General features: G+C 40.3%; 1 protein-coding gene across 5 annotated transcripts in view; it reads right to left on the reverse strand.

Annotated features, from left to right (window-relative positions):
- unc5db (unc-5 netrin receptor Db) overlaps window positions 1-26,976 on the reverse strand; it is a 176,574-nt gene that overhangs the window by 48,322 nt on the left and 101,276 nt on the right. For all 5 annotated transcript variants that reach the window (XM_088375325.1, XM_088375324.1, XM_088375323.1 and 2 more), the window contains exons 3-9: window positions 19,592-19,735; window positions 17,922-18,025; window positions 9,868-10,048; window positions 9,008-9,175; window positions 2,774-2,938; window positions 2,278-2,310; window positions 1,232-1,417 (exon numbers count right to left, since the gene is read on the reverse strand). In XM_088375325.1, the coding sequence (XP_088231451.1) occupies window positions 1,232-1,417; window positions 2,278-2,310; window positions 2,774-2,938; window positions 9,008-9,175; window positions 9,868-10,048; window positions 17,922-18,025; window positions 19,592-19,735 (981 nt within the window). The remainder of the gene's footprint in view (window positions 1-1,231; window positions 1,418-2,277; window positions 2,311-2,773; window positions 2,939-9,007; window positions 9,176-9,867; window positions 10,049-17,921; window positions 18,026-19,591; window positions 19,736-26,976) is intronic.

Below are 26,976 nucleotides of genomic sequence, written 5' to 3' on the forward strand. Positions count from 1 at the left end.
CTATCATGCCTATCACAAGCTTTAAGTGTCAGGTACAGTATGCCAGTAAAAATCGTGCATTTAATAAAACATCGTATATATAATATCTGCCAGAGACACTTAATGAAACATCTAACAATATCCTAACAATTCTAACCTACCCAGGTTGTTTGAATCTACTGTACTAATTTACAGTGCTAAAAGCGTCCATCCATCCATCCATTTTCTGAACCACATAGTCCCCACGGGGGTCGCGGGTGTGCTGGAGCCTAGCCCAGCTGTCATCGGGCAGTCGGCGGGGGACACCCTGAACCGGTTGCCAGCCAATCGCAGGGCACACAGAGACAAACAACCATTTACACTCGCATTCACACCTAGAGACAATTTGGAGTCTTCAATCGGCCTACCAAGCATGATTTTGGGATGCGGGAGGAAACCGGAGTGCCCGGAGAAAACCCACGGGTGCATTTCATAATTTGAATGTGAACATTAAATGATGCATACTACAGAAGCGAAAAAAAAGTATTGTTTGTGCCAACCCAACTATATGTGTCTCCTTGGATAAGAGGTACAAAAATCTTCTAAGACGACCCCAACAGTGATCAATTCAATAATGTCAGGTATAGTAACACAAAGGCCTATTGCGTTGCTTGATGGGACACCAGTAGTCACTTCTCTAAGATTGCCGTGAACAAAAACACAACTGATGTTAACTTTTTCACATTTCACACGAGTATCCATCAACAGTTTGGCCCAGCGCAATCTCATGGAGGGATTGGCAGTCACACAACCAAATGTATGTTCTGAGGGGGACAGTTTGGTGCAAGCATCTCTGTGAAATTGATTACCTCCCATTACACATAACAGGGGGGGCAGATTATTATTGAGGTATAAATCCAAAGCAGATAAGGAGGCTTGCACAGCACATTGCTCAATGCAGATAAATGCCATCAATCATGAGGCAGGCCCTGTCTTTGATGGAAATGCTTTCTTTGTTAGTGTTAGTGCGAAGCTCAAGATATATTTAAGAAAACTAAAATTCAGGTACATCACTGTGCCTTTATGGATTACAAGGACCGTTACCTATAGAGTACCGTTAAATGTTGCCTTGCTTGACTTCTACAGCCTGGGAATATTTACCTTTGAATCCAATAATTAGCGATGGGTTACGCTAGTTAATTTCTATATTGCGAGATAGGAAAGACTGAGTCAAATCACACCACTTGGTCCGACAGTGTACTGTAACTCTCACCTTGTCTTGTGGTCTTGAAGTTGAAGGACTGAAAGCCTCCAGCAAGTGCAGACGAATCAATGACATCTACGCCATACTCGCTCTGGTTCTTCCTGTACAGCATGATAGCCACTACCAGTATGCCCACAGCAATAATACCAGCTCCCAAGCCAGAATACAGAGCCACGTCATTGGTACTGTCCATACCTAGCACACACAAAAAAATAATAGCAGTTGAGACAAAATTTTAGTGTTATCAAGATAAATCGCATACAGCAGTGTTACAGTATATTTGAGAAGCCATAGAATGGGAAAAGAATGATAAGATGGAGCAAGCCCGATTGATTTTGCAGCACAGATTTAATTTGTTGCATATTTTACTGAATCTGCTAACATGGAATATGACAAACCTAAACCCATGTCATTTAGATCTAACACCTATAAATTGGAAACTATGAAATCGATTAGCTAATGTGGGTTGATCATATCTGTTGTATAGCAAAATAAAAAAAGCCTATTGAATTAAATACAGAGTGCTCACATAAATGCTAAATGTAACCACCACTCCATCAATCAAGAAATGATTATTCACAACGTTTATTCTGATGTAGCACACTAATGAAATCAGTCAAACTAACAGCTGACAATCACTGTCGGGCAAACTCATGTAAGTGATTGAAAGCTGCATGAAGAAGGACAGCAGTGCAAATCGGTCAATTTAGCCTGTTTGCAAAAATATTAAAACCAATTAATCCACTACAACATAACACATGTCCACTTGTCACAACCAATACATCTCCCAGCTCAAAGTAGAAACACAGCTGTGATGTTATGGCTGTCATAAAGTCAGGGCACTGGAAATGATGAATCACATAATGAGCACCTGCTGGGTTAGAACTAAGACGCTCGGATCAAGGTGAACTAAATGGTGGTAATTTGTTTCTCATGGCATCACCAAGTAAATACCCATACTGCACAGAGAAATGTTCCAGCATTAGTCTGTGAAGTAAGCGAATTACTGTCAGGAGTTGGGGAGATAAAGAAAAAAAAAGCCACTGGGCACTCACTTTGAGGTTTAACGTCATGTAGCAGCTTTCGATCTGCAAAGACAGAGAGATAGAAGAAGATGAAGAGGAGGGAAAGTGGTGATTAAAGTCCAAGTCCCTATGAAGTGACTTATACAGTGAAGTTACTCTGACGCTTGAGTTCATAGATGATGCTGCCTCTCCTTGCATCAGAGATAAAACGGGTGAGACTCAAAAGTTTACAATTGCCTCAAAGAGCGGTAATGCAAGTCCAAGGAGAGAGGGAGAGAGATTGTTTTCTGGCATTGGAAACCACCGAGGTTGGACTGAGTAAGAAAGCCCTCTTTAAGCCTACAAAAATGACTGCTGATATTATCATGCCTTGGACATTTATGTCAACACAATTTTCCCAAACGCACATGTCCAATCAAGCCTGAATATTTGCCAGGAGTGCAGAGAAAGATGATGATGATGATAATGACCGGAAAGATGATTGAAGATAACAGCCGATCATGCTGAGCGGTGAGAAAGCACTTACTCTGAGTACATTGTCCATCTGTGCAGTTCTCAGTGGCCTCTGAGTTCCCTTCACACATCTTGCCTCTGTGTTTGGGTGCCGGGGAGTTGCACTCTCGACTTCGTTGTCTTTCACACTGGCTGCTGCATACGGTCCACTCACTCCATTCATCCCAGCCTCCATCGACTGGAACACAAAGACACCCACACGATCAGCCAACACAGCAGCACAAAATATGAACTTTCTGGGAATTACAGTACTTGACAACAGAGGCAGCTCAAACACCTCTCCAGGGAGTCATTTGCTGCTCAAATTAAATTAACTAGTATCATGTCTCATTTCTGGGTCAGCACTCTCATGATGCATCATATTATGGCTTCAAGTGTTTTCCAAACGCATGGACTTTTTTTAAAATGTGCTTTTAAAAGAAAAAGAGGTTCAACTTTAATTTATTAACACAACATCAGCAGTTAGACAAGGACAAAGGTTAAGAGTTTATTCTAAAAGTCAAATATAAGTCACTTAAAGGGGCTGGTATTTAAAATGGAAAAGCTTTGATTCGTACATGATGCAGGAATTTTTCTCATTATCTACTGTACATTGCTATGTATTGTAAACATACTTTTTTACTACAGTCATGTTCTTAATTGTTTTACATATGAAGATAAACCAATATATATTGAAATAGTACAAAAAGTCAAAATGACTGAAAATGCACATATTTGATAATAAACTGTTCCGATGGATGTATGGATAGATGGATGGAGACAGCCTATTTTACAGTTTAGCATGCCATCATAACCTCTACAAACATGCCAACTATATGCAGATTTTCAGTATTTGCTGCCTTGCACTATTTGCAGCCCTATTCTCTGCGAATACTCTATCGTTGTAGGTTATGTCAATATTCACCAACTGATGGCAGATGTAGCTTTGTTGAGGGTTTTATACTGCTCCATAAGCCGATTTTTATTTTTTTTTAGGGCAGATTTGGAATTACATCTAGGACAAACATAGTACCACATATTACAATTTGAGTGAGTTGATTTTTGTGAATGAATACACAAAGTTAATTCTAAATTTTGGTTTAATGTTTAGAGATTTTGTGGCATCCTTGAATGGTACTTTTTATGCAAAAGAGCCCTTTCCACTGCGGAAAAAAAGACAGTATAGTATGGTTATTGTATCCTCTGCTTCAAATAATTTTTTGTTGAAGGCTGGATCTTTTATACATGCATTAGAATACATTATGAAAAAGGAAATATATTACGAGCACGCATATTTGAAATTTTTGTCATGCAGCTTATTGGGATGTGCGTGCTCCTATGTGTCCCGCCCTGTAACACTGATAGAAAGTTGTGGACCCATACATAATTTAAGTTGCCCATCTCTGCTGTCTGTCTCTGCTATCCATCCCTGATATATATGTATTTTGAATCAATATTTAATTTGTTTTTTGCCGTTGTAATTTGGGAAGGTTTTTTTCCATTTAAAGATTCCTATTGTAAATGTATATTTGATATCATCTTTGTTCAATGATAAGTAAGTATCTTATAATAGTTTAATTTTGTCTGAAAAAGTGAAAAACATTTGATTTTGTTGCATTTCAGATTGATTAAAAACCCTCAAAATTGATACATGATCGTTATTAAATTAGTCTATCTAAGTGAATTTATTTTGAGGAAATAAATTCAACATACCGCATTGTATCATGTCTGACCTAATCAATATGTTAAGTTTTACTGAATCTATCACCTGGAGTGTAGCTGTAAATGGGCTTATCAAAAGAGCTCCACTTTTCTACGGTTATTTCTACTGAGAGTTGGGGATTTCTGCTAAAGCATTACAGTCATGACTTGTCCTGTAGTCAACTTTGCACATGCGAAGGATATGTTATCCACTGTTACCCATCTTTAGAGTGTCGTAAAAAAAGGTTATTGGGCTTAGGCAGCCACAGTTAGAGCACAAAGATGTGAACTCAGCAGAGCACAAGGGATCCATTGGTACTCTGGAACACTGCACAGAGACTGCATTCATACCTGACCATGAATTATCTTAAGTCCAACTCAGCAATGAAACCAATGGACCACTGAAGCTCCCCTTTTCCAGTGGACTTGAGTGCTTGCAAGCCACTCATCCTTTGCCGCGGCGTCAACAGAAGCAACAAGATATTGCTGGTTTATAATATACCAAAGCAATATGAGTGAGGCAAAACTGGAATCCAAGACAACATGGGCCCATTATTTTGTAGGGTACCAAGAGTTAAGCAGGTGACATAATCAGCAAACTACAGTTCATTCTTTATCTCTTTTCATTTTTCATTTCTTATACTTTACTTTACCCAAAGAGAAATTTGTCATGGACACTCAGCTGGTCCTGCAATTTTCAGTCGGCAGAATCATATACACGCCAGATGACACACACACCACACAAGAAACAGTTAACACTCACATCAAGGGTGATAAAAAGCACAGTCCCAGAATAAATAAACACATAAACAACTGCAGTTCAGCACTCACTAACTAACCTACTACCCATTCACATCCTTGATCATAATAGTTAATGAGGTAAAAGAATGTTTGTAACGGTTCAGCCTGCTCTGAGGAACTCTAAATCTCCCGCTAGAAGAAAAAAGCTGGTACTCCTGATAGAGAATGTGACTCTGATCAGGCAGTGTTTTTTGAGCATGTCTAATAATGGATTGTTCATAAGTAATGCTGAGAGAAGGATGATCTTTCATGCCCGTAATTTTCATGGTTTCATGGTTGTACCAGACGATTAATCTGCGACTCCAGCTGGACAGATAGGTCACTGTACCAGGCTGTACTTCCGTACATTGTTTTACTCTCCAGTACGGATAGTAAAACAACATCAACTTTTGCTTACACCCATAACTCTCAATCTACGCAGAAAGTTCAGTCTCTGTCGACCCAGAGCGGGAACTTCTAAAGCTCACACACCAGCTCAGGCTCTTTCCCTGGCAGAGAGGTGACAATCTGTATGTCCCTAGAGCCATCTTTAGCCTGGCTCACCAAGGTCCATGCCCTCTGCTTCCGCTCACTTCAGTATGGCACTATAGTAGATCTACCTGGTCCCCTCTCACAGGTGGTAAGCCCATTTGTAGAGGGACAGACTATTTCCTTGGGCTGTGCTGACTCGGGCTCCATGTGGAAAGGTCTAGCCAGCAGGCACTGAACACCTCCAAGGTTGACTCCAGAGGAGCGCCCCAGTGATGCCAGTGCTTTCTTGTAAGGGCACACTGGGATCACTGGGTCCTGTCTGTGCAAAGGAGCACTGAGTTTAATTATGGTCATCTTCATAAGGGGGGGGGGTCTGGCAGCTTACTTACTTGTTTGCCTTGGGTGACCCTGCCAGAGACATAAAGCCTCAGACAACTTAGCTCCTTATAGATCATTGGAGGTGACGCCTCAGGGACAAGGTTCAATTTGTTACAAATTATTACCCTGAATGTTAAAGCCACCATAATACATCCTCAAATTAACAGCCTAAACAGGTAATCAGGCTGAAAACCTTTCAAATTTGTCAAATTATGTTCAGTTTGAGATGATAAACCAGAAAGGGAATTCTAAAGGCCGAGGTTGCAGAAAACCGAAGCTGAGTTTACCACCTAATTAATTGACGGTCTATCCTGCGCAAAAGCCATTTCACAAATATGTCAGTGTATATTGTTTATTACATCAGATACTCTGCATGAAATAATATCACATTAACAAGAGAGCTTTACAATCATTTTATGGCTCAGTGGCTAATAATGAAGAAAATAGCGTCCCTGGACCAGGAGATTACTACAACCCAAATGTGTTTCAAAAAGAGTGTGGCATTCACCCTTTTATGTTTTCTTAAACTTAATTTTAAGTATGACATGGGTGGGTTAAATTATTACTGTATTTGAGCTTGTGTAATTCTGGTCCTATTAGCAGTAAAAGGAAATAAGCCTGCAGACATTGTTGAGAGATGAGAGAAATGTTTGCGTAACAATAAAGGCTTTGGGACACAGTTCTGCTTTTTAAAAATTGAGGTAGAGAAAAAGTCAACTACAATACTTTCATGTTTGTGTTGTACTTCTGCTAACCTCTAAATGTTTAGCATGTTGATCACATGTCTTGGCTCATTTAATCCAAACGGTGTCTCTGTAAATTTATTCTACCATTTCTTGTATACCCCAAACCCTGACTCTTTATGATTTTTCTTGAAAATTTTCTCAGTTGTTATTTAACACCACCTGACTGCCTGAACCTTCTGCACCTTGGCAGTTTGAAGCCTCACAGACTGAACAAATTGGCATGAAGACAGCTTGTTGGATCACCCCGCCAATTTCCCAAGTCTAGCCTCTAACCTCCTACACATTTGAGAAAACAAAACACTATGTCGACAAAACAGAGTGCATGGTGTACGTTGTGTTGAAAATAGGGAATCAATATAACAACATGAAAAAATAGGTACCGTATTTGCCGGTGTATTGGTCGACCTTTTTCGATCCAAAATCGACCGAAAAAAATCGACCTCGACTTATACACCGAGTCATAAAATTTAACTTCGTATTCATCGCTTCAAATGTGATGGTAACCAAGGCCGTTTCTCATGCATCTCATTGTGCGTTGCACTTAGAAAATTTGAACCGGGCGGCGTGCGCGAGTGCGCGGCCCGCTGGAAGTCGAATGAGGCGCCGCCACCACCTCCGCGGTGCTTATAAACAGCCGATCCGCTCGGCGGGGGCTATTTTCGGCCACTTGGCTCGTGCGCACGGCCTCCCGGATGTGCCGGGCGGGTGCGCGAGCTCGCCGGCCGCTGGAAGTCGAATGAGACGCCGCGACCACCTCCGCGGTGCTTATAAACAGCCGATCCGCTCGGCGGGGGCTATTTTCGGCCACTTGGCTCGTGCGCACGGCCTCCCGGATGTGCCGGGCGGGCGCGCGAGCTCGCCGGCCACTGGAAGTCGAATGAGGCGCCGCCACCACCTCCGCGGTGCTTATAAACAGCCGATCCGCTCGGCGGGGGCTATTTTCGGCCACTTGGCTCGTGCGCACGGCCTCCCGGATGTGCCGGGCGGGTGCGCGAGCTCGCCGGCCGCTGGAAGTCGAATGAGGCGCCGCGACCACCTCCGCGGTGCTTATAAACAGCCGATCCGCTCGGCGGGGGCTATTTTCGGCCACTTGGCTCGTGCGCACGGCCTCCCGGATGTGCCGGGCGGGTGCGCGAGCTCGCCGGCCGCTGGAAGTCGAATGAGACGCCGCGACCACCTCCGCGGTGCTTATAAACAGCCGATCCGCTCGGCGGGGGCTATTTTCGGCCACTTGGCTCGTGCGCACGGCCTCCCGGATGTGCCGGGCGGGTGCGCGAGCTCGCCGGCCGCTGGAAGTCCAATGAGGCGCCGCGATCTCCTCCGCGGTGCTTATAAAGTGCCGATCCGCTCGGCTTGGAGCTATTTCCGGCCTCCCGTTGGTGCCGGGTGGCGTGCGCGAGCTCGCCGGCCGCGATCTCCTCCGCGGTGCTTATAAACAGCCGCATGCGCACGGCCTCCCGGAATTTGAACACATTTCGTCAATAAATTTCGCATATTGAATTTTGAAGTTTAATATAATGCAACAATTGAGCTCGACTTATACAAAGGATATATCATAAAATCGTAAATTTCCGTCGAATTTTAGGGGGTCGACTTATACACCGAGTCGACCTGTACACCGGCAAATACGGTAATCAAAATTTAAAAAAAAGAAACTTCATTCATTCATTAGATTCTAGGTTTCACTCTCCATGCAGGGCATCATCACACAAAATAACCAAGCCAGTAAAGGAACAAGTGGTTAATTTATAGGAAAGACAATGAGACACTGCGGTAAGGAAAGATGATGAGAACATGAATGGAAACGTCATTCAGTTCAGCAGACAAATGGATCTGCTCTGCATACAACTGAAATGTAATAGATTTGGAAATGTGACACTATTTCACAATATAGCCTAATTGATCATTCAAAATAGTTTTAAAGCTAAGTAGCAAAACAATTTATGTTCAGTCTGACCAGTACATCTGCACTCCTGCTAAACAGTGACTACACTGAGACAGTTTTCAATACACATTGAGTAGTTGTGGGGACTGTTTCTGTAGTTTCCTGAACTAAAACAAAGTGTTGTCATAATCCTTGTCATGCTATACTAACTCTGCTCACAATATATGCACTTTTTAACAAAGTTGTACTCCAATGCTGAAATACAATACGTGTGAATGCAACTAACTTGGACACGGGGAGCTGCATGCTATCTTCTGCACAGACATGCCCTCGCAGAAAGATCCCCCGTTCAGCGGCGCTGGGTTCGTACAGGTCCGTGATCTCTTCTGCACACCTCGCCCACATGGCACGTTACAAGGAGACCACTCTGTCCAAAGCGACCAGCCGCCATTGACTGGGCAAAGTTCAAAAAAGAAGATAGATAGAACCAACACAGCAATCGCTATTATTTATGCATACCTCCGGCATTGTATATGCTGTCAAATAAACAGAGGATATTACTGGCGATGCAACCTCAAGAAGGCAACTGTGGTACAAAACAGCTAAAACAGTGTGCAGCCTTTATTGCTTGGGTTGGATGTAGGGCTCTTTTTTCCCCATTTAATTCCTCACTGTGGAATTAAGATAAAGACAAAGAAGTGCAGAAAACAGCCATTACATGGACTTGCTATTTCTAAAGTCAACATTGATTCATGGTGGTTGACAGGTTGGAGCCAACCACTTAGTGCTGGGACTCAAGTCGTTACACTGCGGTCCTAAAGTGTGTGGAAGCCAAATGCTTAGAAGTGATCTTGAAAATAGTGAGCCCACATTTGCTTGAAGGGCTTCAAGCATGCAGCAATATTTGGTATAACACGACATGAGATGAAGCCACAGGTTTCTAATTTCATTTCATACAGTAAACATTGATTTTCAATATGAAGTAATACATTGGATTTTCGAACAATACATTCATTCATTTAAAGGGGGTATATCACTCTTCACATGGGTCCTTAAATGAGTTGTGTTAGGGTGCAGTATTCCAATCAAATGTACTTAACTGTATGTGAAGTAACTGGCCAATAAAATTACTGAGTTACAACCTACCAAAGACTGTCACAGTGGCTGTAGTGCTCCGTCTCTTGGCCACAATGTTGCTTGCCATGCAGGTGTAGTTTCCCGAGTCAAAGAGACGAGCCTCATTTATGATGAGGTTGTGGTCAGCCCTGGTGTCGATGTTGTCATCAGTTTGGGAACTGACCAGCTCTTCATTCTTCAGCCATTCCACCTGTAGAAAAAAAGTGATTAAAAATATTAATGTTAGCAACAGCAGCTGCAGAGCAAATGTTCTGCTGAGGTAAACAGGGTGCAGGGATTTTATACAAGTGGGCCACCCGATTGTTGTTTTCATTGACCTAGTCCATTTCAGGTATTGTTTATTGTAAAAATCTTTAAATATATAGAACAAATACAGCACAAATGCATTAAAAATAAGTTATATTCTAAATCGTGTATCCCTTCAGATGTGAATACCTGGGAAATGAAAGCAGAAATGCGCATCATGTGTCTTATATTAATCTTCCAAAGTCAAACACAAATGTATTTAGTCAGAGAAATTTAAGAAACTCGCCTTTTCGTTCCAGTATGTTTAGAAGCTTGTATCTCGACAAATAAGTAATAGCACAACAAAACAATATATGTAAAGAAGGCATTTTTTCATGGAAACAAACCCAAATAAAATGCCAGTCTTGTGGATATGTTTACATTAGGGCCAGCAACAGATACATGTCGAGTTTGAAGTATCCATCCATCCATCCATTTTCTGAACCGCATAGTCCAGTTTGAAGAATATATTACATAAAAACCGCAATCAACTGTTGCATTTGGTTCATATTGCATTTTTTTTCACCATTTTATAAAGTAGAAATTGTACATTGTTAAACTAGTGTTTTTCTGGAATGTACAGTAATTGTAAGGAAAGGAATAACATCTTTTCCAAGTTCCAATGACTATTTTTTTTTCCAGATTCAAATTTTTAAAGTTTATTTAACTCCAGGAATGATTCCAAAACATTAACAACAACGCTATGAATTAATCAACCAATAAATATTTACATACACAGCAAAAAATAAATAAATAAATAAATGGGGGATTGGGCTACTAGAGGTCAGGGGAGAACAGTCTTGGGTTGCTATTTTGGTTCCAAGGATAAGTGTCACTTCCAAACTGAACTACAGACTGCAAATGAAACAAGTGGGTGTCTGTGAGACAGACAATGCACATGCACCCAAATCCATGCTATTTGGTTACCATTTAAGCAACAAATCCTGAATCAACCAAAGGGGCTTAGTAATTGTACCCTTGCTGAAAAACACATCATAGTCCAAAAAATGAAAAATCCAATTTGATCATGATGGTATAAGGAGTGCGCTTATACAGCACTTTATTGACACCATACAGTGTGTTGTCCAACACACTTTGCCAAGCTTCATATTCACTTTTGTGAATACATATCTGAGTGTACCAAGACTGATGGATGAGATACACAAAGGCGGCCACATCAGCCTACAGAAAGAGTTTTCTTTTCACCATACAATATCTTACTCTGATTCAGCATTTATTTTTACTTTAGGACAATTTGAGATGGGTTCAGGGTTGAACACACAACCTTTGTGTTGACAACTTCTCTACCACCTTAGCCTGTAGGGGAGCAAGTGTAGAATTTCTTTATTAGGTGCAGGAGTTTGGGTGGAATGCCATCTGCTTTCACAGTCTTGATATATTATTATTGTTTTCACTATTTCAAGTTATTATACTGTGATTGCATTAATGGTGCGCCTTATAGTCCGGTGCGCCTTATATATGGACAAAGTTTTAAAAATGGGCCATTCATTGAAGGTGCGCCTTATAGTCCGGAAAATACGGTACCTTAAAGTCAACAAAGCATAACACTGTTGCTTCCCCTTGAGTTGGGTCAAAAATCCTGAAATGGAGACTTCTTTTTCTTAGCATATGCGGGATAAGATTTGAAACGTCTTCCATACAAATGCAACATTACAAACATAACGAGTGGTCAGCTATTTTTGACCCTGCATTTAACAGATAACTAGAAAACCAAAAATATTCAAGTTAATAAACATTCAAATATGGCACTGTGGGTGGCACGGTGCGCACTGGTTAGCACGTCCGCCTCACAGTTAGGAGGGTACGGGTTTGATTCCACCTCCGGCCCTCCCTGGGTGGAGTTTGCATTTTCTCCCGCGTGGGTTTTCTCCGGGCACTCCGGCTTCCTCCCACATGCTTAGTAGTACGGATGGTTGTTTGTCTCTGTGTGCCCTGCGATTGGCTGGCAACTGGTTCAGGGTGTCCCCCACCTACCGCCTGATGACTGCTGGGATACGCTTCAGCACACACATGGATATGGCACTGTAACCAGTTACCAGTGAGAGCGCATGTTAGGAATTGCAATTAGGAATTGCAAATTTAGCGATTATTTGCTTCTTCTACCATATTAAAATAGCTGCATCGTCACATTTTTAAATTACATTCAGAGTCTATCATGACAGGCCGAGCTGATGGATACATAGAAAGTACACGGACACACTTTAAATTATGTAGAAATGTAAATAGTAAGTGCCTGTGGGCATGCAAGCCCTGAGTAAATAGAAACAACACAGATGGCCAAGGGATAATGGATTGCAAAATGTATGGACATGAAGAAAATAATAAACATCATAACAATGGTATCACATTCTGGTGGTCTCCAACACAAACCGTATTTTAGTCAGTTCTCCTTCTATAAACAGTTGTTTGTGAAACTTGCTTTTTCTTCAAGAAATGCTACTACATACAGCAGGGGTGCCCAAACATTTTCAGCTCGCGAGCTACTTATGAAATGACCAAGTCACAAAGAGCTACCCACAAAAAAAAAAAAAAAAAATATATATATATATATATATATATATATATATATATATATATATATATATATATATATTCGGAAGTCCAAACGATCACACATGGAACTATATATATATATATATATAGACACATATATATGTGTATATATATATATATATATATATATATATATATATATATATATATATATATATATATATATATATATATATATAAAGTCCTCCCATTCCCTATGAAAGTGATACATTTTTTTTTATCTTTTTACTATGTCCAGCTGCCCTTTTGCCCTTTTTATACCCTTTCTTAAGTTTAAGAGAAAAAACAGGGATCTGACAATTGGAGGGAACTCGCGAGCGTTAGTGTTGTGTTGTTAGCGCCGTTGTTTGCGCACGGGTCAAGTGCGAAAAAAACCCAAAAACATTTTAATGTCACGCGATCGACCAGTAGTGGCTAGGAGATCGACCGGTCGATCGCGATCGACGTATTGGGCACCCCTGACATACAGTGTATTTTTTTTCTATCAAAAATCTTGTTTTGGACAGCTATGAAAGCCTTTGCCCACAGTGTATATTGGCAGCAAACCTCATTGCCTTGCTAGTTGATGAGACAATGAAGATAAAATGCATGCTGTGGCAGTGCCTAATTACTTTATGATTAAAGTCATCAGTCACGGAATAGATATCGTCAGACATGGCATTTCACAGTCATGTTCATTTCTATTGTATCTGTGTATTTCAGTTATAAACATGAAATAAGCAATTACCAGTAAGTCCTTGCTGTGTTTTAGGCCACATTATTTGTTTGCTTTAAACAGCAGGTGGTTTGAGATATAAGACAGCCAAGGAAAAAGTGAGGAAAAAGAGTCACTGAGAGACAAAGAGGAAAGGGAGAGACAGATAGTGAGAGAAATAGAGACAAAGACTAATGTCTAATTGGCTCATTTGTTTCAGTTTGAATATGGTCTTCAGTGTCAACCTTGACAACGGCATTTTGAGGAAGCGAGTACAACATCAAGGCAGCCAACCAGTGATTTCATTATCCAGACTGCGCCTGAAGGTGACTGCCCCCAGGCCATTCCCAGTGGCTAGGTCCCCCATCTCCCGAAAAGTGTGTGCATGTACACACACAGTTCATTCAGATGACATTTGCTGATGATTATTTGCTGTGAACAGAAATTAGAGAGAAATGTGAGTGACACTGTAGCCACCATTGAAATTTATGAAGGTGGTAATCAAGACCTTGCCACCTTGTGTTTTGTTTCTGCAAATCAAGTACCTAGCTATTTCATATTAAGGGGACACAGCTCAAACAATTAACTTCCGCTTCTACTATCATTAGAATAAATCTTTCCTGAGTCGTGCTGAGTCAACGGTAACAATTTAGCATGATTGCTTCCACTTTGGCAGAAGCTCTCAGCCCCCTGTAGTTTATGTTAATTGCTGACTCAATTTCATGGATTGGACAAGGAAATGTCCATAATACCATGTGGGGAAGCAAACATGAGGAGGCAGAGTTAATCCGCTAGAAGGACTCTCCCTGATACCAATCAGCAAGACGTGTGTTGTCAGTTCACAACACAAATACCTGCAGATACTTTAAACTCTGAATACGTAGCTACTAAGTGTGCCCATAAAAACACTAAACCAAATAGCAGCAGATAGAGCCCCAGGAACTATCTCTACTTTAGTTGCGCTATCCGAGTCTAGAGGTTAATCAAAAAAGATATGGAGGGAAACACAAAGTCTGTTTGTTGGTTTGTAAATTCCAGTTCTCCTTCAGTTTGGGGGCATTATGTACTATAATGCTATTCCAATGTGTTTTACCAAAGCTAAATAAAAAAATGAAGTTCACATCTGAGCAAGGAGGGTGTAAAGTCTTGACATACGTCATCTCTGTGCTAGAAGAATTGAACTGACCAATGAGAAATACTAGCAGGCAAATAAGAGCAGGATTACGCAAGTGGAAATCTAAGTGAGGTATTGTAATGGTAAATAAGGGATATTTGAATTGACGAAATAGGGTCGAAATACAAAAAGTCCTGCCTAGCAACCAAAACAGATCTGCTCAAACCTCATTGAATAAAGTACATAAGTAGACAAGCACATATTAAATCACTAAAAGAAACATTTTAAGCATATATAATTATACCTACACATCAAATCAATAAAGAAGACATAACTAGACATTTTTTATATGTGGTAATGACAAAGGTTTTTATAACTTTATGATCTGATATGTATTTTTGTGCACTTTGAAATAACAAATGTTTTTTTATATATTGCCTGAATAGTTTAATGACCCTTAAGGAACTCTTTAATGCATGCCTGATGTTTTTCTAAATCACAGACACTGCTAAAGTCGTCTAAAAAGTCGTACTTGATTATATCTTATGTTTTGATTAATGCTAGATGTGACGTCATATTTTGCCTAATGCTAGACGCCAGCTTTGGATTACTACTGAACATTCTGGACAGAGGGAAATGTTTTGCCTAACAATGACAAGATGTGGTTGGAAGCATGATTAAACTAAGAATGTGATGAAGTAAGCGAGTACATGTAGTGTCAAAAGAACAAACAAACAAATGCATGGTAAGTGGTGAGTAAGAGCTTTGCATAGCCAGGGAACATTAACAAATGGATGACACTCAAAAGTTCACATAATTCCGTACAAAATGACAAAATTGAAAGGATGATGAATGGACGGTGTGCGACAGTGGGTGAAGTGGATGTGCAAGAATGGTTTACAGGAAGGACACTTGGAAATCAAATAGAGTTGCCAGAGGGAGAGCGGCAGGAAGAAAACAACCAAAAACTTGGCCAAAGGTGATCGTCAAGGTTGAAAGATGGGATGGAAAACAACAGCCCCCACACACACCGAATCGCCGATAATCAGCACCCACACCTACGGAACCAGCTCTCACCGAACTAGAACCCACTCCCATGGAATCAAACTCTCCTGCGAATTTGCCACACCCCCTGACTCATCACCCATCAAACTCGGCCCACACTGGCATGTGCTACTGAATATAAGCTGCCCAAAGAACCTTGAACGTTGCCTTTTCTGAATGGAAACTTTCTGCTCTTGAGCAGGGTCGCACGAAAGGCCCAGAGCTGTATTGTATTTTTCCTGAACACAGAGCTTTCTTAGTGAATATTGTGATTGACCTCAAACAACCTGTTTAAGTCTAAGTATTGTTTCAGTGTCTTAGCCTTTTCCTAAAACTGAAGAAATAAAACGAGCACGCAGTGAGTAAATTAGATAACAGGTGATTGACTATGGGTTTTGCCGTGAGGCGCGGATAGCGCACTTCCCAAATTGTGGACCAAATCCAACAGAATGGTAAATTGTTTGGGAGGATCATAACAATGTATTGGTAAAGCTGAAAAACAACAACATTATTCAGACAGCAGGCTCATTTGTTTGATTTTCCTTGGTGCCAGGGCTTAGACAGTCTACCCGATTCATCTTGAATTACAGATTGTTGCTGAAAAAACAGGGTTCCTCTTTTTGGTTGTCCATTTCACACCTATTTTCACCAATACACCTCAAAGGAAACTCATTATACGTACATACAGGGTTCTAGTGTACGCCTTTCTCGAAACGTTAAAAGATCTGCCCTATTTTCAAGTCCCTTTCCTTCCTCTGTGTGTGTGTGTGTGTGGGGGGGGGGGTGATACCCGTAAACAAAATGCCTAGATAGAACAGTCATTTGTATGAGATATAATGGCAAAATTCAAAGTCATCTTATTTCAATAATCTCCACTGACCCACCAGTAAAACTACAGGCAGGTTTGGTCACACACAGGTTTGGTCCGGTCCTTGAGGGCCACTATCCTGCTTGATCATTTAAATCAGTTGTGATGGAGGAAAAAAACATCTAAAGCATGCAGGATGGCGGCCCTGGAGGACCAGAGATTGACACGTGTCCTATGAAAGCAGTCATATTTAGATGAATCCAAAAGTTTATAATTTTAGTTGTTGAGCCACGAAGCGTGACCCTAATATTTTTTGTTTTTCTTTTTATTTGAAATTAACTCAAAAGTAATGTGCTTATCCTAACTTCCTTAACAATATTGACATAATTCACGAAAATAGCTCCTAGTTTCCTAATCCAAACATTTTATTTGTATTTTGTAGTATAGAAGTCACTCGTAGCAGCAATTTAAATTGATACTACCACACACATCACCATCTAAATATTTTATGGAACCAGTTACACTGAAATCAACCAGGCTAAGGATATTGGACTCTATATTATTCACTCCTCTCTCTTGTGGCTGGACTCATTTGTGCTGGAAAAGGACGTCATATGAGGCTGTGATTTTAGTCTATACTACTCCAATCTACTCCAGTGGATTTTGTGGCACTATCCTCCATTTCTGTGTTAAATCATTTATTAAGTGCATGGCCCAGGACTAATCTCTTCCTGAAAACTATGCCAAGCACATATCATCGAGTCTTATGGTTACTGGACCAGGAATAGAGAATTTGAGACATTTGACATTTTCATTGACGAAGACCTGGTGGCCTTTTTTTCTCTAAGACATTTAAATGTGGTATTTGCCCCGAGTCAGACTCGAAGGATTATCTCTCTGTGAGCTTCGTCTGCTACCTTTCTCAGTGGGGGGACCATTTGAATTTACCGTAGGTGTTGATCAAAATGCTAAAGTCCCTCATCAACAATCACACAAGTTGCAGTAAATGAATTAGCAGGTAAAACACGCACACATACATACATACACACATACATACATACATACATACATACATACATACATACATACATACATACCTCTCTCTTGGGAAGTGAAAATTCAGCCAAGAGAAATAGAGAAATCATACCCACATACTGTAAGAGGACCAAACCTGATCTTGAACAATTTCCCAAATCACACCTTAGTCAGTTCCAAAACCTACTCATTTATTTCTCACATTGAAATCTGGCGAGTGTCCTGGAATTTAAAACAATTTGGTTTAATGTTATCCTGTTACCTTTGCTGACTCAGTCACTGAGGAGAAAACATTATTTCCTTTAAAATGTTGGCACTGCTGGTATCAAACAAGTATATCAATCTCCTAAAGGTCATAGGAAGCGGAAAAGACGTGGCCATCGACTGATGGGTTTCTGAGTTTAATCTGGATGAATAACGTGAGACACTTGATTCACATCTGCTCTGCTCAGAGGGAGTATTTGGTTTTCGTCTTTCAGGAGAGAGGGAAAGAGGAGTGTCCGTCATACCTCTGCCACAGGAACTCCCTCTGGAGGCCGACAATGCAGAACGATCATCCCGTTGATTGGCACTTCCTTCCCCTGGGGATCCTGCTCAAAGTTTTTTCTCAGGTCTGTGTGAGGAGATAAGAGGCAACTGTCAGGTGTCAAGTGTGATGGTCATCTTTGCATCAATCCAGGACACCTCAAAATGGCTGCTCTAACCCTGCCCCCGTGTGCCATGACCTTCAAAATCCACTCTGTGGTCGAGAATAACATGGCCCTGTGCTAGGCGATCTGTTTACAAGGTGGTTTAGAGGACACACTGGATAGCTCACAAATATTGCTGTAGGCCAGTGGTTCTTAACCTGGGTTCGATCGAACCCTAGGGATTCGGTGAGTCGGTGAGGTTGGCAGAACCTCAACTGTGGAGGTCCGAACATACCTGATTTATTGTGTAAATCTGTGATGACGCATATCTGAAGTGGTCTCACAAAGGCAACAGCAGAAGTCACATTGATTTGCTGTCATGTCATTTGTTGTGTGTTCATGCATTGTGTTGGTTTTATTCTTTGAACAAGGTGATGTTCATGCACGGCTCATTGTGTGCACCGGTAAAAAACATCTATGTCTTGAATTTGATCCCGTGAAAGCACAGGAATTTTGCATACAACTCCTCTGTCAATGTGCATTTTCGTTTCGGCATTGCTTGTAAACACTTGGTGTAGAGTGGCTCGCCCACCCTACTTAATGCAAAGTGACTAGATTTGGGGAGAAGGGCGTTATTTATTTGCGAACGATACAGAGAAACCTGGAATTGAGTGAAATGGAGCGGAGTAGCAATTATATTGACAATGCACTGTACATGTATCATGCTTGAGGCAGTCAAACAAAAGTCCCGGACAATTTTGAAATTCCCCCCGGACATTTTTTTAGGTCTCAAGAGGACGTCTGGTCAACCTAATTCTATTCTATTCTATTCTATTCTATTCTATTCTATTCTATGCTATGCTATGCTATGCTATGCTATGCTATGCTATGCTATGCTATGCTATGCTATGCTAATATGTTTTGTGGATTTGCTGGACAGAGTGTACTTGAATAAAACTATAATTTTCTGATAAAAAAGTACAAAATGAGGTCTTGTACTCAATATTGGTTTCTTGTTCAACAGTTTGGTGCAATCCTTGAATTCTCATTTTTATGCAAGAGAGCCTTTTAAATTGAAAAAATAGAAAACAAATACCTACAACCGAAGTATGTTATCTTGTTTGCTTCAAACCCTGTATTGTTGGGTTAGGATAGTGCATCTATTATACATGCATTGAAAACAAAATATTAAAAACTCAATATTCCAAGGCTATAGTTTCTATAATATTTAATCTGTCACTGTATTCTGTATTGTCGTCTCAATTAAATGCATAACTAGCATGACATTTAGTTAATTTAATTTTCCTGATTTCACCAAAAAAGTACTGTTTTTCTTTAACCAATAAATTTTCCTTCAAAAATGAAAGGCCAATATTTATAAAAACCTTAAATTTACACAGAATAACTAGTTCTGTAGTTAGACTACTAGAAAAAGCCATACAAGTCATATATTCAGTGACTTGAGGAGGCTCAAGGTCAAGTCATGTGACTCGCCACCTCTGCTAAGAAGTAATATACTTCAGCCGCAGTTGGACTGCTGAAATACTCACAGGCGATGCGGACTGTAGCCTTGCGGCTTTTGGAGGTCCCCAAGTGACTCCATGCCACACAGAGACACCAGTAGTCTTCTGGGCCATGGAAATCCTCAACCTGCTGACGGGACACGTTGATCATCACCTCCCTCACCTTTAGCCCTATTAACAGAGGAGAATATTCTTTTAGTTTTACACCTTGTGTGAGGATGATTACACCTCAGACACCCATTTCTAGTTGCACATTCAAATAGTGTCAATTTAAAATCATGAAACGTGTGAGACGTGAAATGGTGATTTTTTTTTTTTTTAGTTACTCGGTAAATCGGGCAGTTCTGGAATGTGTTAATGAAAAAGGTAAAAATGACAGCAACGCTTCCAACAGCATATGTAGAGCAACTGTGTAAGCGAATGCAAGAATGTAATGCAACAAAAAGAGTATCATTTTATGGGATGCTACCACATCATATAGCACAATACTTTTATATTCTTAAATGCATTGTAATAGAGGAAGAAGGGAAAAAACACTGGATTTAAACCCCCCCTCAGACAACTTAAAAAATGTTGTTACCATGTCACAATTCTTAAAATCGCTTTACGCACACATTTTAATCTGATTCATCGGCTTAAAGCAGATATGTGTTTTCATTACTCCTCAGACTGTACCCTACAGGATCTCTAACGCTGTTGAATTAAAGGGAAGACATGTTGAATGCACTGGGACTTTTGTGGTGCCACTCTGATAAATAATGCTTTAATCTGACAAGCTCTTACTCCAGTCAGCTACATATGGTGGGTGCAGTTTGACAAATAATAAAATATTGAGCAGATGTCAAAATGAATACTAATTAAACCCATCTGGATGGCAGAAGAGATCCACGTTGCTGTCTGCCGTAAAATTCAAATAGGGAATTTTCAAAGTGGTTCCATTTTTTTATATCATTCATTCATTTGTTCGTTCGTTCGTTCATTCGTTCGTTCATTCGCCCGTTCATTCATTCATTCATTCATTCATTCATTCATTCATTCATTCATTCATTCATTCATTCATTCATTCATGTACCCAATACCTATGACCATTTCAACACATGAACTAGGTCCTTGAACGTATTAAATTTGTATGTAGAGGTTCGACTGTAAAACGATCCCTCCACGGCTTGTTTGAAGAGTTTATAGAACCTCAAATGAAATATTTTTTGTTCATTTTAGGGTACAAAATGGCCAACTGGTTTGCACGTCCGCCTCACAGTTCAAAGGTCTTGGATTCGAATCTGGGTTGCGGGATTCCTGTGTGGAGTTTGTATATTCTCACCATGCCTGCGTAGGTTTTCTGTGGGTCCTCTAGTTTCCTCCCACATTTCAAAAGCATGCACGATAGGTAAATTGAGCACTCTAAATTTCACTCTGTGGTTTTGAGTGCAACTGGTTGTTTGTCTGTGTGCCCTGCAATTGTCTGGCGACCAGTGCGGGGTGTCGCCCGCCTTCTGCCTGATGTCAACTGCAATAGACTGGGATAGGCCCGTGACCCTTGTAAGGATAAAGCGGTTCAGATAATGGATGAATAGTTCATTTCACAAGTCTTCAATGTATCAGGGGAAGTGCTACGAGGACTCTATTGTAATTGAAGGAATTAAGGCCTAATTATTATTTTTCTTTTGCCAATTTATTTGCATATTTGAGAGCCTAAACAAAAACGCCACAAACCTTGCCTGCACATCGGGAATGATTAAAAAAAAAAAAAAAAAAAAAAGCCTCCGTAGCGCCCCTTACAGAGCTTTAATTGTCCAGGTATGTGTGACCTAGAGCTAAAAACAGGGAGACACGTATAGCATCCCAAACAGCACAGAAAAAGATAAGAAAATTTAGCTTTTCAGATTACCTTTGTCACAAAAAAGGAAGTGTCCAATAACTCCCCTGTAGATGCTCCAAAAATTCCATACTGTATCGTCATGTTGTGAAGACATCTAAATGACACAAAACACTTTCCCACCTTGCCTCCAGTGCCACTCACACACTGATGTATGAGTGGGTGTAAATGCTTGGTGGTGGGTGGCAGGGTCATAAGCACGCACTGACTGCCATGCTTCTGTCAGCATGCCCGAGGCAGCTGCGCTACATAATGTAGTTTACCACCACCAGACTGAGAATATGCGAGCATATGAATAATGTATCCACTGTAAGCCCTTTGAGTATCTTGAAAATCACCATAAAAATCTGATGCATGATTATTTTTATTACTAAGAACGTTGACCAGATCAAACTGAAATCTGTCAGAAAAGCCCGAAAACACTGAGTTTATGTTAACGTTAAGTTAATTTTAAGTTAATGTTAATGTTAAAATTTGTGGAACAGTGTAAAGACTCAGATCATCCTAGAACTTGGTTAGGTTTGCTAAAGGCTGTTGCCATGGTGACGCACAATTTGCCAAGAGAGCAATGGTGTTTTTGAGGGGCTCAACATGCACAAAAAACTCAGGGAACTTTACACACACATCAGGCTTGGCAAGTCAATATTCTATTGTGTTATTGTTTGATTTCCAGTAAAAGGCTTAGTCGGGCCGTGGTACCTAACACCTTGATCTATGAAAATTTGGAATGACAGCAAACAGCCCAAGGCTCATAGTACTAAACCAAATAGGAAGTCTGCTAATCTATTTTCTTGGCCTCATTTCTGTCTTTTTATAGATTAATTAACTACTTCTACGAATTTTATTCGATTGTCTCCGACTTTGGTGTTTCATCTTAAATTTTTTTAAGTATGAGCATCTATGCAGAACTCAAGTAAGTATTTTTTTATTTTGTTGAATGCTGTTGCCCCGGTAATGTGTTCGTTTTGATTGCCTAAACCTGTGAAAACATAAAACTTTATATAGATATCCGACAATCAATATGTGTACTATTTACTATTTTTACTCTAAACTTACAAATTGTTTGAAGGGGCAAAAGCCAACATGCTCTTTGATCGCAAAAATAGTAAACAAACCCTTGTATGTCATGTGAACAAGGCAGAATGATTGTATAATCAGCTCATGCCCAGCGCCGATCTTCGAGGGCCGTTGGCCTGTGTGTTTTCGATGTCACAGGATGCAAGGTGGAAAAAGAGGGACCCGTGACGCAGGGACGCAAGGCATGAATCTAGGATGTAAATAAAACCCCAAAATGTACCCCTCTCCCAAAGAATAAAATAAAGGAAAACAAGCATCCAAATAGCAATAGTAGCAATTAATCAAGAAAGAAAGAAAGAAAGAAAGAAAGAAAGAAAGAAAGAAAGAAAGAAAGAAAGAAACCCCAAAACCAAAACCCCAAAATGTACCCCTCTCCCAAAGAATAAAATAAAGGAAAACAAGCATCCAAATAGCAATAGTAGCAATTAATCAAGAAAGAAAGAAAGAAAGAAAGAAAGAAAGAAAGAAAGAAAGAAAGAAAGAAAGAAAGAAAGAAAAGAATCCATCCATTCATCCATCTTCTGTACCGCTTGTCCCCACGGGGGTCGCTGGCGTGCTGGAGCCTATCCCAGCAGTCATCAGGTAGTAGTTGGGGGACAACCTGAACCGGTTGCCGGCCAATTGCAGGGAACACAGAGGCGGAACAACGATTTGCACCCGCACTCACACCCATGGGCTGTTAGGAGTGCTCAATCAGCCTACTATGCATGCTTTTGGGGTGTGGGAGGAAACTGGAGTGCCCGGAGAAAAGCCACACGGGCATGGGGAGAACATGCAAACTCCACACAGGGAGGTTTGGCGGAGGAATTGAACCCACACCTTCCTAACTGTGAGGCGGACGTGCTAACCAGTGCGTCATCGTGCCACCCCCCCCAGTAACACTAAAAGATGTATTTACTTTCTGTCCATCTATTGATCTACGAATTGATTTTTTTTTCAAGGAAGACCATAACTTGACAAGTGTTCTAGATGCATGACGATATCGGCGGGGATGAAAGTCAAGACACATTCAATTCCGTAAAACAAGGAAAGTCTCTCCCCAAAATTGGATTTGATATGTTTCTTTATACATGTGCTACGATGCGATTAAAGGATGCAATGATTTTAACATGTAATGATTCCATTTAATTTGATTCAATGGGATTATGATTTGATATGTTACAGCTGTTTAATAATGAGCAACATATAAATACTCTCCCAAGCCCAAACTAATTGAATGAAAAAAAAATCATCATGTCACACTGATTTATAAATCAATTTATAAAAAGACCATTTAATGATATGATTTAAGGATGCAACGATTTTGATTTAATTTGTGAAAACAGTTTTCGATTTGAAAATTCATTTTGTAAAAGCAAAGAGTCACATTATCATTAAGAATGGCGCCCAATGTCGTTCCAGTGTTTCACAAACCAAATGCTGGCAACCTTAGTTGATGAGCTTGCTTTTTTTCTCTCATTGGACTGGCAAAAGGGACTTGCGCTAATTGTGTCTTGTTCGTGGTTGCAAAGTTGTTTGGCCCCCATGTGATGGTAACTCCCACCGTGTCACCAGGCACTCAAAATCCAGGCCTGACCATGAAGTGTATGATTCAATAATTCACGCCATTAATTCTACGTGTATCTTTGCAAAAACTGAAGTTTTATTATTAGTGCCCTATCTTACTAGATTAAAGATTTGTGCTAACGTGGGGTCAGGTTATGTATCATAAACATTACAATCCTTCTGAGGATGCTCAGAAATATCAAAACACATCATATATAAACTTTTCCAAAGAGATTTTATTGGTTTTATGGCACTGCAAAACTATAGAAATTCACTTTCATGACAATTTATCTTAATTTTATTATCTATTTGAAATTATGTCAAGAACATCATCAAGTATATCAATTTTAGTAATAATATTCTGTGACTGAACAGTGCTTTGGTAGCAAAAAATAAGCAAATCTTTAATGGGTGATCGTTTAAAGTTTAGGGACACAACTGGAAAGAAAATAAATCCCAGCAGTGTTTAAAATAAAATTTCACTTCTGGATGTTCTGCTACTAAATGTGTGTAGATAATGATTGTTAACAAAGGAGCTTGTTATAGCACCCGTTGTTAATGTGCCACTTATCTATTGTCTTCGTGCAGCAGGCTTGAAATATCAGTCGGACCCTAAAGGCACAAATTAATTTAAGGATCTTTGTCCTTGTCATCATTTTTTCATTACTGTCCAGGATTTGTGCTAGATCAGCAGGTTACAGTTTGATTAAAGGCTTGATGCCACATGCAAACTAGATCATTCAAGATTTTCTGCATATTTATGTCAGAATTTTTCTAACGCGGACTTTGTCCATGGCTATCATCAGGTGCCTGTGCGGGCTGAGGACCCTTTATCGAGTTTTTTGAATTACTGCGCATGCCTTTTGGACTGAAGTTGCGGCACAGACTTCTCACAGGTTGATGGACTGACTCTGTGTTGCGTGATCTCGACTTTGTGTATATCGCTACAACATTCTAGTGGCCAGTTCTTCAGCAGAGGAAAATCTGTCGCACTTAACACAGGTTTTCAAGTGTCAAGATTCACACTGCCTGATTTTTCCTCCGATGAAATGTCAGTTTGGTCTGTGATCGATTCACAATTGGCCACCGCATTTCAGCCCAGGGCGAGTTCCCTTTCAAAGTGCAGGCAGTGATGGATTTGCACGCAATTGCCAATGAACAAAAAATAATTTCCTGATAATGTTAAGGGATGCATATTATGCATTTAAATCACAATTTAAATCACTTCCAAGATGGTTTATTAAAAGTTCTCTGGCATAATTTTCTGCAAATTATTCAGAAGAATAGGAACTTTAGAACATTTGACATCCCATCTTATGCTTTGGTATACCTAGCCATGTTTGTGGTTTTGGTCTTGCATTCCGTCCGTCCGTCCGTCCATCCATCCATCCATCCATCCATCCATCCATCCATCCATCCAACCATTTCCTTTCCCATTGTCCCCACGGGGGTCGCGGGCGCGCTGGAGCCTATCCCAGCAGTCATCGGGCAGTAGGCGGAGGACACCCTGAACTGGTTCCCAGCCAATCGCAGGGCACACAGAAACAAACAACCATCCGCACTCACATCTAGGGGTAATTTGGAGTGCTCAATTGGCCTACCAAGCATGTTTTTGGGATATGGGAGGAAACCAGCGTGCACGGAGAAAACCCATGTGGGCACGGGGAGAACATGCAAACTCTACACAGGGAGGACCCAAGGTGGAATCAAACTTCCTAACTGTGAGGCCGACGTGCTTGCCAGTGCACCACTGTGCTGCCCTGGTCTTGAATTGGAAACCATTATTATAAGGGGTTATCCCTTGAGATGAGTCATCTTATTTTAGAGAAGATCCAACATAAACATTTAATAAACATAATAGAGAGAAATATAAAATAATAGAGAGATGTAAGAAGGCACATTCAATCTGTTTATCCACCTGTTGCCATTCATTCACCAGAGTAAGTCATGCTTCCTGTTGGGTATATCAATTTTCTGTTTCGATAAACGGGCCCATATTGTACACAGAGGAAGTTAATTTGTAAGTAAATTGAGACAAAATCATAATTATTTCATTAGTCATTCATTTTGTGACTTTATTGTTTGGTGGTGTGCTGTGGGATTTAATAAGTAACATGAGCAAACATATTTGCCTGAATAGCGTGAAAGCACAAAATGATGTGACACAAACGGCACAAGCAATTAATCTCACCTTTTGGCATTCCACACAACAAAATACGTAAGGCACTAGAGGGTAATTGTAACAGCAAAAGCTGACTGCATGAGCTGTTAGTAGCTCTATCGGGAAAGAAGCAAAACAAAACATTGACTATTTTCGATTTTGACTCTGGAGATACAAAAAATTAAAACAAATGGTAAAATCGTAACCAATGAATCAAACATAATGGCTACAAACACAAAAACATAATGGAATTTCCAACATGGGCATCACTACATGTGAATCTATGTTAGCATATCAATTTTAAGAATTAATAGTACTTTTAAAAATATATAATTTAAGTGTTTGATTCACCCGTATTGTGTGACCACCCGGGAAGATGTGGTACCTACAATGGTACTGCACATTATGGATGCAAAGACAAGCATGATGACTTTATAAAGCAAGCAATACTAAGATAATTTCATTCAAATAATGTCGCTGAATGTGCTTCGAGTGGTGTTTTTTGATGAACATAAGAACATGTTCTTTTTCAGTTCCGTAGTCGAGTCATTCCATTTTTATTGTATTCGTCTTTAAACGTATTCATGTTATGAGTGGAATCATACTTACAAAAGTATCAAGTTGGCAATTACTGAGCAGACTAGCAACAGTAAAGGTAGACTCATGTTTGCAATATTTCTTCAATCCGTGCTGGCAGCAGCTGAATGTACTTTTTCTTTCCCCACAAGGTTTTACGTAGAGGGTAGTTGAGAG

This window comes from Syngnathus floridae, chromosome 5 (genome assembly GCF_059516105.1).
Source record: "Syngnathus floridae isolate MCC-2025c chromosome 5, RoL_Sflo_1.0, whole genome shotgun sequence".
NCBI classification, from domain to species: Eukaryota; Metazoa; Chordata; class Actinopteri; order Syngnathiformes; family Syngnathidae; genus Syngnathus; species Syngnathus floridae.